The sequence below is a fragment of the Rhincodon typus genome, chromosome 22 (assembly GCF_021869965.1).
Source record: "Rhincodon typus isolate 14 chromosome 22, sRhiTyp1.1, whole genome shotgun sequence".
In the NCBI taxonomy this organism is placed as follows: domain Eukaryota; kingdom Metazoa; phylum Chordata; class Chondrichthyes; order Orectolobiformes; family Rhincodontidae; genus Rhincodon; species Rhincodon typus.
The window spans coordinates 46,380,607-46,395,798 of NC_063353.1; the positions used below are offsets into that span (position 1 = coordinate 46,380,607).

A 15,192-nucleotide genomic window follows, 5' to 3' on the forward strand; every position below is an offset into this window, starting at 1 on the left:
GGCCTGCTGTGTTCATCCAGCTCTACACCTTGTTATCTCAGAGGAAAGGAAGTCAGATAAATGAGTTTCAGATTTTGTCTGGCTGGAAATGTTTGTGTATAAGACCATAAGAAATTGCAGCAAAAGTAGACTATTCTGCCCATCAAATCTACTCCACCATTCAATGAGATCATGGCTGATCAGATCATCCTTGACTTCACTTTGTGGTTTCTTCCCCCATGTAATATTTCCATCTGGTTTCAAATGTTGGACCTTTCACATTAAGTGAGTGTTATTCCCACTATGCCACGGAAATGTGGTGTTTCTGAGAGGGAGCATGATTGAACAATCATTTCAACAATTCTTGTTTATGTGGTGATGCTAGATAATATAAATTCAGAAGCCAAACCAACTGGGCAGAGGCACCTGCTATTGGTAGAGCTGCAATTGTAAAAGTTAATTCAAATTTCAGAACACAGTCCTTAGGTACCAGGGATGAGAGCACAGTGCTGGTGATGAGGGATCAGGAACTTGTCTAATGAGATTTTGGAGACACAAGTTCAAGCTGCAGCTTGGGAAATTTAAATTAAATAATAATTTGTATAATATTACACTAATTACTAATGCTCATGAAAGTACTGGATTGCTGTAAAAAGAATCTGCTCAACTAATGTCATTTAAGGAAGGAAATCTGCTATCCTTACCCAGTCTGGCTTTAACAGCCCCCTGAAATGGCCTAGCAAGCCACTCAGTTGTAACAATTTGCTCCAGAGTTCCTTGATAGCAGAGGACATGTATTTACACCACATGGACTGCGGTGGTTCCAGAAGGCAGCTCACTATCACCTTTCCAAGGACAGCTAGGGATGGGCAATAAATGCTGGCCAGCCAATGATGCCCATAGTATCAAGAATACATTCTTTTAAAAAATATCTTCTTGGATTTTAGTACTAGCTGCTTGATAATTCCCTGTCAGATCGATATTCAGTTCCAATGAAATCAGTGGAATTGACGCTGCTCATTTTGTGCTACTGATGAAAACCGATTTTATGACCTGTTATGACCCCATGTTATTTTAGCGATGTAAGTGGCCGTAAACTATTGTGAATTCAGCCAGTCTGCTCAATGTATCACATACCTGTACAAAATCCATTGGTTCCTGAAATAAAGGCATTTTATTCACAACTGAACAAGTACCAATCTTCAGGAGGACATTATACTCAAGGAAATTGAAATTGATTAGGATCCTGACTAGGTAGGCACTTAAATTAATTTAATTCTTAATATTTGACTGTGATCAGTGATATTGGTTCAGCTTTTTTTAATGTTACACTGTCTGAATAGATGTAATCTGAAAGCTGATGCATCTGGTACATTTAGGATTAATAAATGTTTAACCATTAGCATTAATTTTGTTTTTTAACCTTTAAATATTTTGATGTCCTAAACATGAGTAATCTGAAATTACTTGGACAAAATTTGGAAATAATGTATTTTTTGAGGCTTTTAAAATGTGTTTTATGGCAAATTATTAAAAAAAAAGTTCCAGATGATTTGAAACTGCCAATGTCAGCAAACATGTCAACAGACTCAGTTGGGTTGTGGTTACTCTCTGACCACTGGAAGCTTTCACCAAGCTTCTGCCAGTCTCTGGGATTCTGCATTCAACTCAGTGCCATGCACACTGAACCTCTCACCCATTGTCAATCCTAGTGCAGTAGTCTTTTTGTTACCATCAGCTTCCAAGTACGTCTTTAATATCAGACAGGTTGCTATGACAATCAAGTTTGGTATTAGCACAGCAAATGATGTCCTTAACCACATCAGGAGTTCTCTCAAAGATTCTAGCAGTGATTTTTCAGCCTTCAGCTAACATTAACAAGGAGGCTGGGCCTTTCTTTGAGGAGCTTCCCACCCTCCATAAGAAATTCTATGAATTATTTTAACCTATTCAATGTTTCTGTTAAAACTGTGAGCTTGTCACAGCAATCTGGATGTACATTCTATACTCAGCACAGGGACTCTGAGGCACTATTCAACTCTGCCCCAGGGTCTGTTTCATGGCCGTATAGTAAAATTTCTACCAGCTACCTGTTAGTCATTCAATATGGCACTAGCAACATCACACATGCCATTACAATCCATAATGGCAGCTACTTCCAATAATCCATAGGGGGTCTCGAAAAATGTTTATCCGTGGACATAGTTCTACTGTTGATAGCCATTTTATTCCATTTCCACTGGTTATCTTGCTTCTAAAATACATTTTCCTTTAAATCCTACGTATTCTTTAGGGTTTATTTTGAGAACGATTGGACTTGGGCTGAAAGAAAATTTACTTCCATGCCCTGACAGTGCTGTTCTGTGCCTGGTTTGGATGAGGACTTGCAACAGTAGTGTAGAATAATGCATTTCTTCTTAGGGAAAAGACTCTTGCCTCTCAAGAGTCAACGTCAATTGGATACAATTGCAGATTTTATCAGTCACGATATTTCCTTAATCAGCCTGTTCAGAGATGTTATTACACATCCCTGGAGCAGTTGGGACTTGAACCTGGCCTCCTGGCTCAGAGGTAGGGACACTACCACTGTTTCGCACGAGGCCTTCGTTGTATCAATGTATGGTTCAAAATCTGATGCATTAAAACTGAATGAGGCTACCCCTACCTTTAAATTGGGTTTGAAAATGATTGTGGTGCTTTAAACAAACTTTATTGAAAACCTTTGACATTGTGTTGTGCTGGTATTCACATTTAGTTTTATCCATGTTCTACTTGTTTAGTGTGCATGTACATTTTATTTTTTGTTCCATGAGATGAGTGTGTTACTGGCTTGCCAGGATTTATTGCCCATCCCAGTTGCCTTTGAGAACGTGGTGACGAGCTGCCTTCTTGAAATGACTGTAGTGTATGTGGTGCAGGGACACCCACAGTGCTGTTAGGGAAGGAGTTCCAGGATTTTGACTCTGCCACACTGAAGGTACAGTGATATATTTCCTGGTCAGAATGGTGAGTGGCTTGGAGGGCAGCGTTCCTATGTATCTGCTGCCCTTGTCCTTCTAGGAGGTAGAAATAGTGGATTTGGATAGTACTGTTTTAGGCGGTTTGGTGCATCTTGTAGATGACATACAGGTGAATGTTAAAGGAAATGTATAGGGTACCAAGCATGCAAGTTGTTTTATCCTGGATGGTGTCAAACCTTTTGAATTGGAGCTGCACTCATACTGCTAAGTGGGGAAGCTTTCCATCACACTTCTGACTTGTGCCTTGTCGATGGTGGACAGGCTTTGGGGAGGGTGGAGGTGAGTTACTGTCTGCAGTATTCCTAGCCTCTGACCTGCTCTTATAGCCACAGTACTCATGTGGCTAGTCCATTTCAGTTTCTCATCAATTATAACCTTAGGATGTTGATGGTGGAAGATTCACTGATGATAACACAGTTGAGTGTCAATTAAGAGAAGGCAATTAGGTTGTTTCCTTTTGGCAATGCTAATTGCCTGGCACTTAATGAAAAGATTCTTGGCAGTGTGGAGGGGCAGAGGGATCTTGGGGTTCATGTTCACAGTTCCCTGAAAGCTGCCATCCAGGTGGATAGAGTTGTTAAGAAGGCGTATGGTGTGTTAGCTTTCATTAATAGAGGGATCGAGTTCAAGAGGCGTGAAGTTATGCTCCAGCTATACAAAAGCCTGGTTTGGCCACATCTGGAGTACTGTGTCCAGTTCTGGTCACCTCATTCCAGGAAAGATGTGGAAGCATTGGAAAAGGTGCAGAGGAGATTTACCAGGATGTTGTCTGGAATGGAGGGAAGGTCTTACGAGGAAAGGTTGAGAGCGCTAGGGCTTTTCTCTTTAGAACGACGAAGGATGAGAGGTGACTTAATAATGATGTATAAAATGATCAGAGGTATAGATAGAGTGAACAGCCAGAGACTTTTTCCTAGGGTGGAGGTAGCTATTACGAGGGGGCATGGTTTTAAAGTGAGTGGAGGTAGATATAGGGGAGATGTCAGAGGTAGGTTCTTTACTCAGAGAGTGGTAGGGGCGTGGAATGCATTGCCGGAGAGGGTAGTGGAGTTGGCGTCATTAGGGGCATTTAAGCGGCTATTAGATAGGCATATGGATGATAGTTTAAGGTAGGGGTGGAGGTTAGATAGACCTTAGGATTAGGGTAAAAGTTCGGCACAACATCTTGGGCTGAAGGGCCTATACTGTGCTGTACTGTTCTATGTTGTGTGGCAAGAATGTTACATGTCACTTCTCAGCCAGAGCCTGAATGTTATCTTGATCTTGCTGCACATGGACATGAATTGCCTCAGTATCTGAAGAATTCTAGAGCGTTCAGCAATCAACAACAAAAATCCCCATCATTAACTGTGTGATGCAGGGAACATCATTGACAAAGCAGCGACAATGGTTGGGCCTAGAGCACTACCCTGAAGACATTCTGCAGTGATGTCCTGAATGTGAAATGAGTGATCTCCAACATCCACAACCATCTACAGAAAATAGAGAAACTCAGCAGGTCTGGCAGCACCTATGAAGAGAAAGCAGAATTAAGACGGAGTCTAGTGACCCTTCTTCATAATTTTTGAGTTTCTCCAGCAATTTGTTTTTGTTTCAGATCTCCAGCATCCACAATTCTGTTTTATTTTAACAACAACCATCTTCCTTCGTGCCACGTCTGACTCCACCCAGTAGAGTTTTCCCAATTCCCACTGACTCCAGTTTTGCTAGGACTCCTTGATGCCACACTTAGCAGAATGCTGCCTTGATGTCAAGGGCAGTCACTCTCACCCCACCTCTGGAGTTCAGCGCTTTCAAGCACGTTTGAACCAAGGCTGTAATGAAGTCAGGAGCTAAATGTTTTAGCAGAACTCAAGCTGAGCTTTAATGAGCAAGTTAGTGCTTATTAAGGCTGCTTGATTACACTGTCAATAACACCTTCTGTCACTTTGCAGATGATCAATAGAAGACTGATGGTACAATTCATTCTGCTTTCTGTGGGCAGGATATACCTGGACAATTTTCCACATTACTGGGTAGATGCCAGTGTTGTGCCCAGCTGTTTCAGTATAGCTAGGGTCATATCTGGGTCTTTGCAGTGTCATTGACTTTAATCATTACTTGATATTATGTGAAGTGAATTGAATTGGTTGAAGATTTGCCTCTGTGATGCTGGGGACCTCAGGAAGACGCCAAGATGGATCATCCACTAGGCATTTCCGGATAAAGATAGCTACAAATGCATCAACATGGTCTTTTACATTGGTATGTTGGGCATCCCCATCGTTGAGGATGGGGGATCTTTCTGGAGCCTCCTCCTCCTCCTGTAGTTGCTTAATTATCTACCAGCGTTCATGACTGCAAAGCTTAGACCTGATCTGCTGGTTCCAGGATTGCTCAGCCTGACTATTGTATGTTGCTTTCATCTGTTTAACATTTTAAAAATATGCTCATTCATAGAAATGTGGCATCATTGGCTAAGCCAGCATTTAATGCTCATCTATTACTGTCCAGAGAGCATTTAAGTAGGTAGTGGTAGCTTCAAAATTTTGACACCTTAGTCTGAGCTATGCCTGGTGCTGCTCCTGACATGCCCTCCTGGGCTCTTCATTCAGCAGGGGTCATCTCCAAGCTCGATGTTAATGCTGATGGGCCATGAAGTTACAGATTGTAGTTGAATACAATTCTGCTGTTGTTAATGGCTCACAGTGCCTCAGGGATGCTTAGTTTTGAGCTGATACATATTTTCAGGAATGGCTTTGTTTTTGAGCCAATTTGGCCATTTCACAGAGCAGTAAGGATCAATCTGATTGCTGAGAGACTGGAATCACATGGACTCCAGCCAGTAAGGACAATTGTCTTCCTTGCCTAAAGCACATCATGTGTAATTTTAAAGCAATCCAGTAGTTTCATGGTCAGAAACTATTCATACTTTATTTAAAATCTAGATTTAGTAAATAAATTCCACCAGATGCATTGATGGGAACTCTATTTTAATTCAATCACATAGGACCCCATAGACTTCTAGTCCAGTAACATCAGCACTACATCATCACTCCCCTCTCTCATGTTTTATGCACTTTTCCATAATTTGCCACACTTTATACTGATTTTCTAATCTTTTTTGTCCGAGGTGTCTCATCATAAAATGAAGATTGTGTCACTTAATCTAGAAGCTCATTGACATACAAAACTCAGCTTTAAATGAATTTTACCATGCTTAATGAACAATTTTAATTTACCACAGCAGAATAATCTCATTATCCTGTTTTAAAAGAAATGTTTGGATAATCATTGCCACAACTTGAAGTGTGTGTTGGTAAAGACATGGAAGTCAGTATATGTTTAAAAACTATCTTCCCTGCAGCTGAGCACAGCCAAAGGCTTGCAGCTGATGAACGAAGGAAGGAATATCGTGAAGAGCAGTACAATGAATGGGAGAATTACGTAGAAGAGGAACAAGATGGTAAGATTCAGAGAAAACCCAAATGATGAGTAAAATTGGAATGTATTCAAAGTGAAGTATGGGATGGTTTATACAGTTAACTAGAAAAATATCAAATTCTCAAATCACAGAAATGTAATGGCACAGAAGGAGGCCATTTGGCCCATTGTGCCTGTACTGCTTCTATTTCCATAGTGCCAATCACCTGCCTTTTCCCCATATCCCTGCTCATAATTTCTATCCAAATAATCATCCAATGCCCTTTTGAATGCCTCATCTTTCCTGAACTCTTCTCCATCTTATTTCCAGGCAGTGCATTTTATACCCTCACTACTTGCTATCTAAAGTCTTTTTTCTCACATTACCCTGGCTTCATTTACAGATCACTTTAAATCTTCATCCTCTTGTTCTTTATGTACTCTTGCTAGTTTTTTCAAAAAAAAAACCTTTTCTTTAGGTTAGAATGTTTTAAAATTCAGATTTTTGACAGTGTGTGACATTGATTGGGCAGCACAGTGGCTAGCACTGCTGCCTCACAGCGCCAGGGACCCAGGTTTGATTCCACCCTCGGGTGACTGTCTGTGTGGAGTTTGCACATTGTCCCCATGTCTGCGTGTGTTTCCTCCGGGGGTTCCAGTTTCCTCTCACTGTCCAAAGATGTATAAGCAAGGTGGATTGGGCATGCTAAATTGCTCATAGTGTTCAGGGATGTGTAGATTAGGTGGGTTACAGGGGGATGGGTCTGAGGGTTGATGTGGACTTGCTGGGCTGAAGGGCCTGTTTCCACACTGTATGGATTCTATGGATCTGCACTGAATTTTCATTAGATTGTCCTTTCTTACTTGCATGGCAGGACCTCAGTTCTGAAAAGGTGACTGGCAACTCAGCATGAAATTATGTTGAACTGCTCCAGCAGCTTATTACCCAACTGTGTTGTTCTGCAGAAAGTAATCTTTGCTGAATTAGCAAAGTCTTTGAACATACAGTTGTCAAATTTACATGGCCAATTGCAGAAAAAAATTATGAAACAAAATACCTTTCTGAAGGGAATAATTAATAATTGAGAGTTAACTCAAGCTATTATGATACATTCTTCACAAACTATTCTGTGCTTTGGAGATAATGATCAGAAACAAGTTATCCTTCTGGAACATGGAGGTGCTTAAGATGGCAGAAAATAAGCAATCTGGGTAAAAGGACAGGCACGATTTGGCCAGTATCAACTATAGTATCTCATTAATGGAGAAATACTGAAAGTTTATATTTACAACCAGGAAATGTTATTGTTTCACACCTCAGATTAACAGGTTGAAAGTCTTCTCCACTCGGTGTAAAGATTCTACATGAAGTTTGTTTGAGATTATAATGTCCACAGTAAATAAAGCGGAATGAGTAGATATAGTGTATTTGGATTTCCCAAAGCCATTTGATAAGGTACCACGTAAGAGATTTGTACAGAAGAACTTGTGGCATTAGGGTAAAATACTTCTGTAGATAGACACTGGCTCACTAAGAGGAAATGAAGAGCCAAGATAAGTGTGTAATTTTCACCTTGGCAAACTGTAACCAGTTAAAGAACCACATGAATCACTGCTGGGGCCTCACTTATTTACACTCTAAACTAATAACTTGATGAAATTGCTGATGATACAACAATAGATTCCCTCTAAATGCCCCTTGGGGTGTGGGCATATTGGCTTTCGGTTGACTGTCCTTGATGTTTGAGGTGTGTGCAGGAAAAATTAGAGGGGACTCTAGGGAGGATGGAAGATGTGAGGATATAAAGTCTGCAAAGGCTTACAGGTGGGCAAAAATGGAATAAAATGTGGGGAAATGTGAGGCTGTCTATTTTAACAGGAAGAATAGAAAAGCAAAACAGTATTTAAATAGAGAAAGACGACAGCATGCTGCTGTACAAAGTGATCTTGTTGTTCTTGTACATGAAGTTATAGCAAGCAGTTAGGGAGGCATGTAAAATGTTGACCTTTATTTTAAGGGTGTGGAATATAAACATAGAGAAGTCATGCCACATCTGTGTAGGGAATTGGTAAGGCTACGTAATAAGTCTTATGTACAGTTTTGGCATTTTTACTTTAGGAAAGATATTCTTACAATGGAAGCTGAGAAGAAGTTCATTAAGATTTCCGGGATGAAAGGGTTTGTTTCATAAGCAAAGGTTGAATGGATTGGACCCAATTTCATTTGAGTTTAGAAGAATAAGATGATTTTTTTTCAACACATTGGCAGAGTAGATGCTAAGAGAATGTCATAGACACTGTCATGAGGTGGAGGTAGACGGTCCCAGTGCTGGATCATAGGCTCAGTTGTGCTATTGTGAAATAAGATTTGCAGGACTGATAACATTTGTAGCTGTCAATATTGAAGTAATATTTTACTGAATTCAACCAGTTTATCAGGAATACAGAACATAGTACCTTTTACGAATACTTACCATATATACCTGAGTAATGGTTGAGTAATGCACAACTTCATCTTTGACTTGGTCCAAAATTTCCAAACTCTTTGTACTTATCACTCGCTCCCGAAGGCAAACTGAACCTGGTGCAAGCTGAATTGATAGGATTATAGAGTAGAACAGTGTTGAAAGTGGCTACTCAGCTCCTGGAATCTGCAGATGTACTGTCAGCTCCAGTGGCACTATGTTTGGTGGTGGTGCTGGTGGGGACAGACTCTGACCTGGAAACACTGATAGCAAGGTGACAGAAAGACAGGATTTCAATCCTTCCAAAATGTTATGCATGTAAATGTCAACCCCCTGCATTTTGCTGTAGCAACAATGTTTATCTGATTAAATATATATTTAAGCTTTCTTTGAACTTATTGTATCAGAATGAAGAGCTTATGAAGAATTTATGGCTTGAATCATGAAGGGGTTCCTATGAGTATATATCTATATATAATAATATATAATTCACCATGAAGTGGTCTTCAAACTTACAACTGCTATTTTATGTGATACTTAGCATTGAACCAACTCTAGTTCCATGCTTGGCAGGTAGAAACAGTGTTTTAAAAGCACATAACTTCAAACCATTGCTGAAAGCAGAAGGTACATTCGCTAAAACTGCAGCCATCCATTACCAAAATAAAAACAAACCTTTTACTGACTTATGATCCATGTCATCCTCATTTGGATGCTTTATAATTTACTTCAGCATTGGTGTGGATATTTCTCCACTTGTTCATGAGTACAGTATTGCCAATATACAATGTACACATAGGGATATGAGGGATGCATATTCATTTTCTGAAAGTTAAACTATTTCATTGGTAGATATTGCTTCAGTCCAAATGATTGTATCACATACACAATTATGCTGCCGGTCCCTTTTACTTGCCAACAATACTGACTGTATAACCCACAAAATGCAGTCTCTGCAAGAGCAAATCTGGAACACTGTGATGGTAATCAAAATAGTTCTTTACTGTAGCTAACTGACAATTTCAATCTAATCCTTTTCTTCTGATTATTCCATAGAACAATATGAACGGTCTCGTGAAAAGGTCGAGTCGTGGCGTCAGTGGCACTTTGATGGTCTCTACCCTCCATACCAATACAACCGCTACATTTATTAAAAGATTCCTGTGAGCCTCAGATTTATGAGTTAGAACCGAGACTGCACACTATAAGGCAACATCATGTACAGATTGGTTAGATATAACAGATTTGGTGTTCTACAGTTTTCTTCAAAGTGGCAATAGAAGAATGATGAATAAATCTGTGCTTTTGATTTATTGCGTGCAGCTTCTATAGGGCATAGCTTTGATAAATACTGTATGGCTTTCTTTCAATGTTCTAACAAGTTCATAAATTTGAAGCATTGTTTGATTCAAAAGATTTTTAACATTTTGTTGCAAAGAGGAGTATTAAAGTTGTATGTGCCAGCCTCCCATAGGTAACAGACATGTGCAGAATATCAGACTGCTAAGAAACAGCAAAAGCTTCAGGCTATTAAAATCTTTACCCATAGTTTAGGGTCTATTTCATCTAAGAGTCCCTGTATTGAAAGATAGCTTTTCTCAGCTACTTCTATTTATCAAATACCTTTATTGTAATAGAAAGTTCCATGGTGCTTCACAGGAATGTATAGAACAAAATTAGACACCAAGGAAAGTATTAAGGGAGATGTCCAAATACTTAATTGAAGAGGTAAGTTTTAAGAAAAATCTTGAAGGAAGAGCTAGAAGGGCAGAGAGGTTTAGGAAAAGAAACTTGAACTGTAGGGCCCAGGCAGCTGAATGCACGGCCCCCTTCAATTCAAATATTTGTGCTGTATAGTTTCCTTTTCACTATATAACTTTTAATTATGCACTTAAGCTGTACTACAACTGCATGCAGAATATTAAAAATGAACAGAATAAATATTTTTAATCCCAATATTTTTGTTGGTACTGAGTTTGTTAAAGATTTAGTAGTGACTTACTAAACCACTGGTATCAAGTTCCATAATTGGTGATTGATGTTGACACTACTCAACGCAAAAATACTGCACTTCTGTAAACTGAGTTGGCTGGTCTGTCTTGTTAATCCAAAAAATTCAAATACTGTAGTCAGCTCCATGCATCTTGAATCCAACAAATTCTAATGTTAGCAAGTCTCATGTTTGGCCCACTCAGGTTCCTATTAGGAGTTTTTATTGCTCAGGAATATCTTATGATATACCATTTAACAAAAACCCAGCAGATTTACATGACTTCAGTCACCACTGCACTGAAATTTTTTTGCCGAATGTACATCTGGCTCTACCATTGAAGCAGTTAATTTCCAAAAAGTGGTGGGATTTTTATTAACTGTATCAAACACCATAGTAACCTGTTTAAAACTGCAGATAAACTGCAGTACTCACCCTACTGTCACATGCCAATAAAGCTAATTGTATTTGTAACCAAAATTCCAACAAAATGAGTTTCAAATAAACTGCAAAGCAACACCAGTGCATAAAAAACTCCTAACAGCTGGTTAAAGACCAATATTTCTGATGTGTACTCACTGAAATTGAATGAGACTGTCAGGTTTATAGGAAATTGGAACTGTAGGAGGCCAGTTAGCAGTTACAGCTTGTGGCTCATTCAGTCAGATAATGCTTGATTTATAATCTAACTCCTCACACTGAGGATCTATTATGATTTTCTTTCAGGCAGAGCTGATCTTTATTTTTGCAGTTACACATGCTTTGGACCAATGTTTTGTTTATCTTTGCCTTGTTTTAAGACATTTTGCTGTTTAATCCCTCCCACTCTCTAACGTATCCCTGACCTTCCATGTTGCTCTGCCTGACCCTTACCCCTTTTTTCAAAAGCATTAAAAGCCATTGCATGTTCACCTTCTCGGTTCCAATGAAGAGTTATATAGGAACTGAAATGCTATCTGTTTCTGTCTCCCAGACCTGAGTTTTTCCAGCACTTTCTGCTTTTATTTCTGTATCCATGGCATTTTGCTTTATCCTTATACCTTCCTTTGCCTCATAGCCTATGAAATGGGGTCATTTAAGCTTGGATGGTTGGTTGTGATGCAGAATGATGCCAACAGTGTGGGTTCAATTCCCACTCTCCTTCTCAACTTCTCCTCTTGCTAGGAGTGTGGTGGGCCCTCACATTAAACCACCACCAGTCATCTTTTTCTAATGAGAGAGCAGGACCGTGTTGACTTTACCACACCCATTCAAGAACATGGGTTATCCAGATTAGGTTCATGTTTCAGTTCAATAGTGAGGGAACACAATGCTGTTAGTGATAACACAGTGTGTGGCTGGAGGAACACAGCAGGCCAGGCAGCATCAGAGGAGCAGGAAAGTTGACGGTGTCACTCTGCATCGTAAACCAGCCGTTCAGCCAAATGAGATAACTGACCCCTCAGTGTTTATCAGTAACGTTTATCAGGTATGATGGCCATGTCATTAACCAGTACTTAAAAATCTAATGTATTAATGACTAGGTTTGAAACTCTGTCCAGTTTATCAGATTTAGACACTTCTCTGTCCCTCTCAAATCCCTCAACCAAGGCAGCAGCCACAATAATAGCAGTTCCAATCTTATTCTAAATAGTTCTGCTGAGTGAGCGCAGGAGGAAATCTACGAAGGTAAGAATGAAAATGCCAAATAACACACATGTAGTTTCATAAATCAAGTAGCAATGTTAAAAGATTCAAGCTACATATCCAGGGGACTCCAAATTGTTTGGTAAAGATAAAATATCAAATTAAGAACAGGATAGGTATGACATTCTTTAAACTTCTTCCCTCATTCAGTTGGATCAAGGCTGACCTGTACTTTAACATCAATGAGGTTTCTTGTCCATCATGTCTATGTAACAAAAATATATCAAACAGTTCTGAAATTTTGCACCCCTGCCTCAATAGCTTTTCTTGGGGTATGTTCCAGTTTTGCATTCTTTGAGAAGACTGCTTCATGACACTGTCATTAAACAACTTTGCTCCGATGTTAAGGTTACCTGGATCTGAACTCCGTCACTACAAACAATAGATTTTATCTCACCTGTCCAATCTTATAATCATCCTAACTATCTGGATGCTTAACAAGTCTTAAGTGTTGGGAAAAAGAATTCCTTTCACCATGTGAACTTTACGGTTGTGGATAAACATCTGGTCTAACTTCCCACTGAAAACATTTGTTTCAAATAAAACGACTGAAATGAGTTTAGAAACAAAGCCAGATGTTTTACCAGATCTGACTGACTTCAGATAAAAGTTACTGACCAATACAAGTAAATAGCTGATGTATTTTAAAACTGCCAATAAAATGGCTCATGTTACTGTGTTACTAGATCTGGCCTGAAGCAATGCATACCTTTGTAGATAATATTTTAATCCTTTTCCAGACAGCTTACGAATATGTGGGTATCTTTCAAAAACAGAAAACAAGTTGAGTTTATCCAAGGGATACTGCACCAGAAAATGCTATATAACTTGATGTATCCGGATTCACTTATTAGTTATTTTCTGGCCAAACCAAATATTTTTTCGACATTAAAAACACTTTCTGAAAGCACCAAACAACACAAAACTGAGGGACAGGGCTACTTAAACACAATCTGTTTTTAAAAAACAACTTTGGGAATGCAATATTTTCCATTTCTGTACCCAGCATCTGAGTCAGCTGTTCTAACCAGATAGAAGATAGCTTCCATCTACTCTGTTTACAATGCACCTCTTTAACTCCACAAGGACACCTTCACTGGTTGAGTACAATTTTTTCCCTCAGAAATTACAAAAAATATTTCATGGTCTAGGACTGATAAGTATTTTAAAATGAGAGGATGACTAACAATTTCCATTTTATTTGTTTTCAGGTAGGTGATACTACTGGTTGTGCTGTTGGCATTTACTGCTCCTCTAGACACACCTTTAGCTTCTTCACTTGTTCGACCATCCCCAACCTGCCTCAAATCATCAATTGCCCTTTAATGTCCTCCCCCATCACATATAGATCTTTCCTTCCCCTACCTCCGTACTTGCTTAAGAACTAATTCACCTCTGATCTTTTTCATTCTCAATGAAAGGTCTTTGGCTTTACAGTGAGCTGGCATGGACTCAATGGATCGAACAGCCTCCTTCTGGACTGACTCAATGACCTGAATTGATTCAGTTTCTCTCTCAACGGATGCTGAACATTTCCAGCATTTTCTCATTCAGTTACAAATTTACACAGTGACCTTTAGAAACTGAATTGAAACAGTTTGAACTTGTTTCATGAGGGACCTTCAGTCAGCAGGGAAGAAAATGTCTTTCTTAAAAAGTTTTCTTTAGAAGATTTCAACTGAAGAACATTCCTGTTGAGTCTACCAAGCAAAACATTAAGCACACTTTTTTAAAAACTGCATAAACAAAAGTATTTTTATAGAACATAGAACATTACAGCGCAGTACAGGCCCTTCGGACCTCGATGTTGCGCCGACCTGTGAACCTAATCTGAAGCCCATCTAACCTAAACTATTCCATTATTATAGATTGTCTGGACTTAATAATTTATATAAACAATGGAATGCCGGTTATTACATACCTGGTCCAACCATCGCATTCCCACTCTGTACCTTCCAAATGAACAATCAAATGTTTTGGCAAATCTTAATGCAAGAATAATATGACTGTAGCTTGTTTTAAATGGAAGGCACAGAGATCCTTTAAAAAATGGGTTTAGAACTTTATTTGAACTTTTAAAGGGCTGGATGGTTATTCTAACAGCTATAAACTCACATGGCTGAATTCATCCCATTCCGTCCCAAAGGTACTCAGTCAAGTCACCATAGACTTACCAGACCACAGGGCTGCTCTCTCTCAAGAGAGACGACGCGTGGGGATTTAACCTGAGGGCCACCACACCTCAGGTGAGAGGAGTGGTTGAGAAGGAGAGTCCTTCATGGTAACCTCAGTCAGTGTGGGAACTGAACCCGTGCTAACAGTGTCACACTGCTTCGCAAACCAACTGTCCAGCCAACTGAGCTAAACTGACCGCGAAGGTACTACGTACTTTGTGAAGAACAGTTCGGACATCCGGCATGCAAGTTTGAAAAAAAGATCAAGAGCTAATTGCTCGAATCAGTAACTGTTCTGTGCATATGTTGCATGTAATACAATAGTGCCATCTATATGAAGACCACAAAGCCAGTGAAGAAATTGAAAAAAAAATTCACATGTATCATACAAGAATTGAAAACAACAGGAAATGAATAACAGAGACAACAAGGTGCAGGGCTGGATGAACACAGCAGGCCAAGCAGCATCATTGGAG

General features: G+C 39.4%; 2 protein-coding genes across 4 annotated transcripts in view; both read left to right on the forward strand.

Moving 5' to 3' along the window:
* Positions 1 to 10,809, forward strand: part of ucmaa (upper zone of growth plate and cartilage matrix associated a) — a 14,630-nt gene extending 3,821 nt beyond the window's left edge. For both annotated transcript variants that reach the window (XM_048610421.1, XM_048610422.1), the window contains exons 4-5: positions 6,346 to 6,444; positions 9,923 to 10,809. In XM_048610421.1, coding sequence (XP_048466378.1) covers positions 6,346 to 6,444; positions 9,923 to 10,020 — 197 coding nt within the window. In that variant the 3' untranslated portion in view covers positions 10,021 to 10,809. The remainder of the gene's footprint in view (positions 1 to 6,345; positions 6,445 to 9,922) is intronic.
* The window catches only part of prpf18 (PRP18 pre-mRNA processing factor 18 homolog (yeast)), a 289,626-nt gene that overhangs the window by 89,907 nt on the left and 184,527 nt on the right, over positions 1 to 15,192 (forward strand). The gene's annotated exons all lie outside the window — the stretch shown is intronic.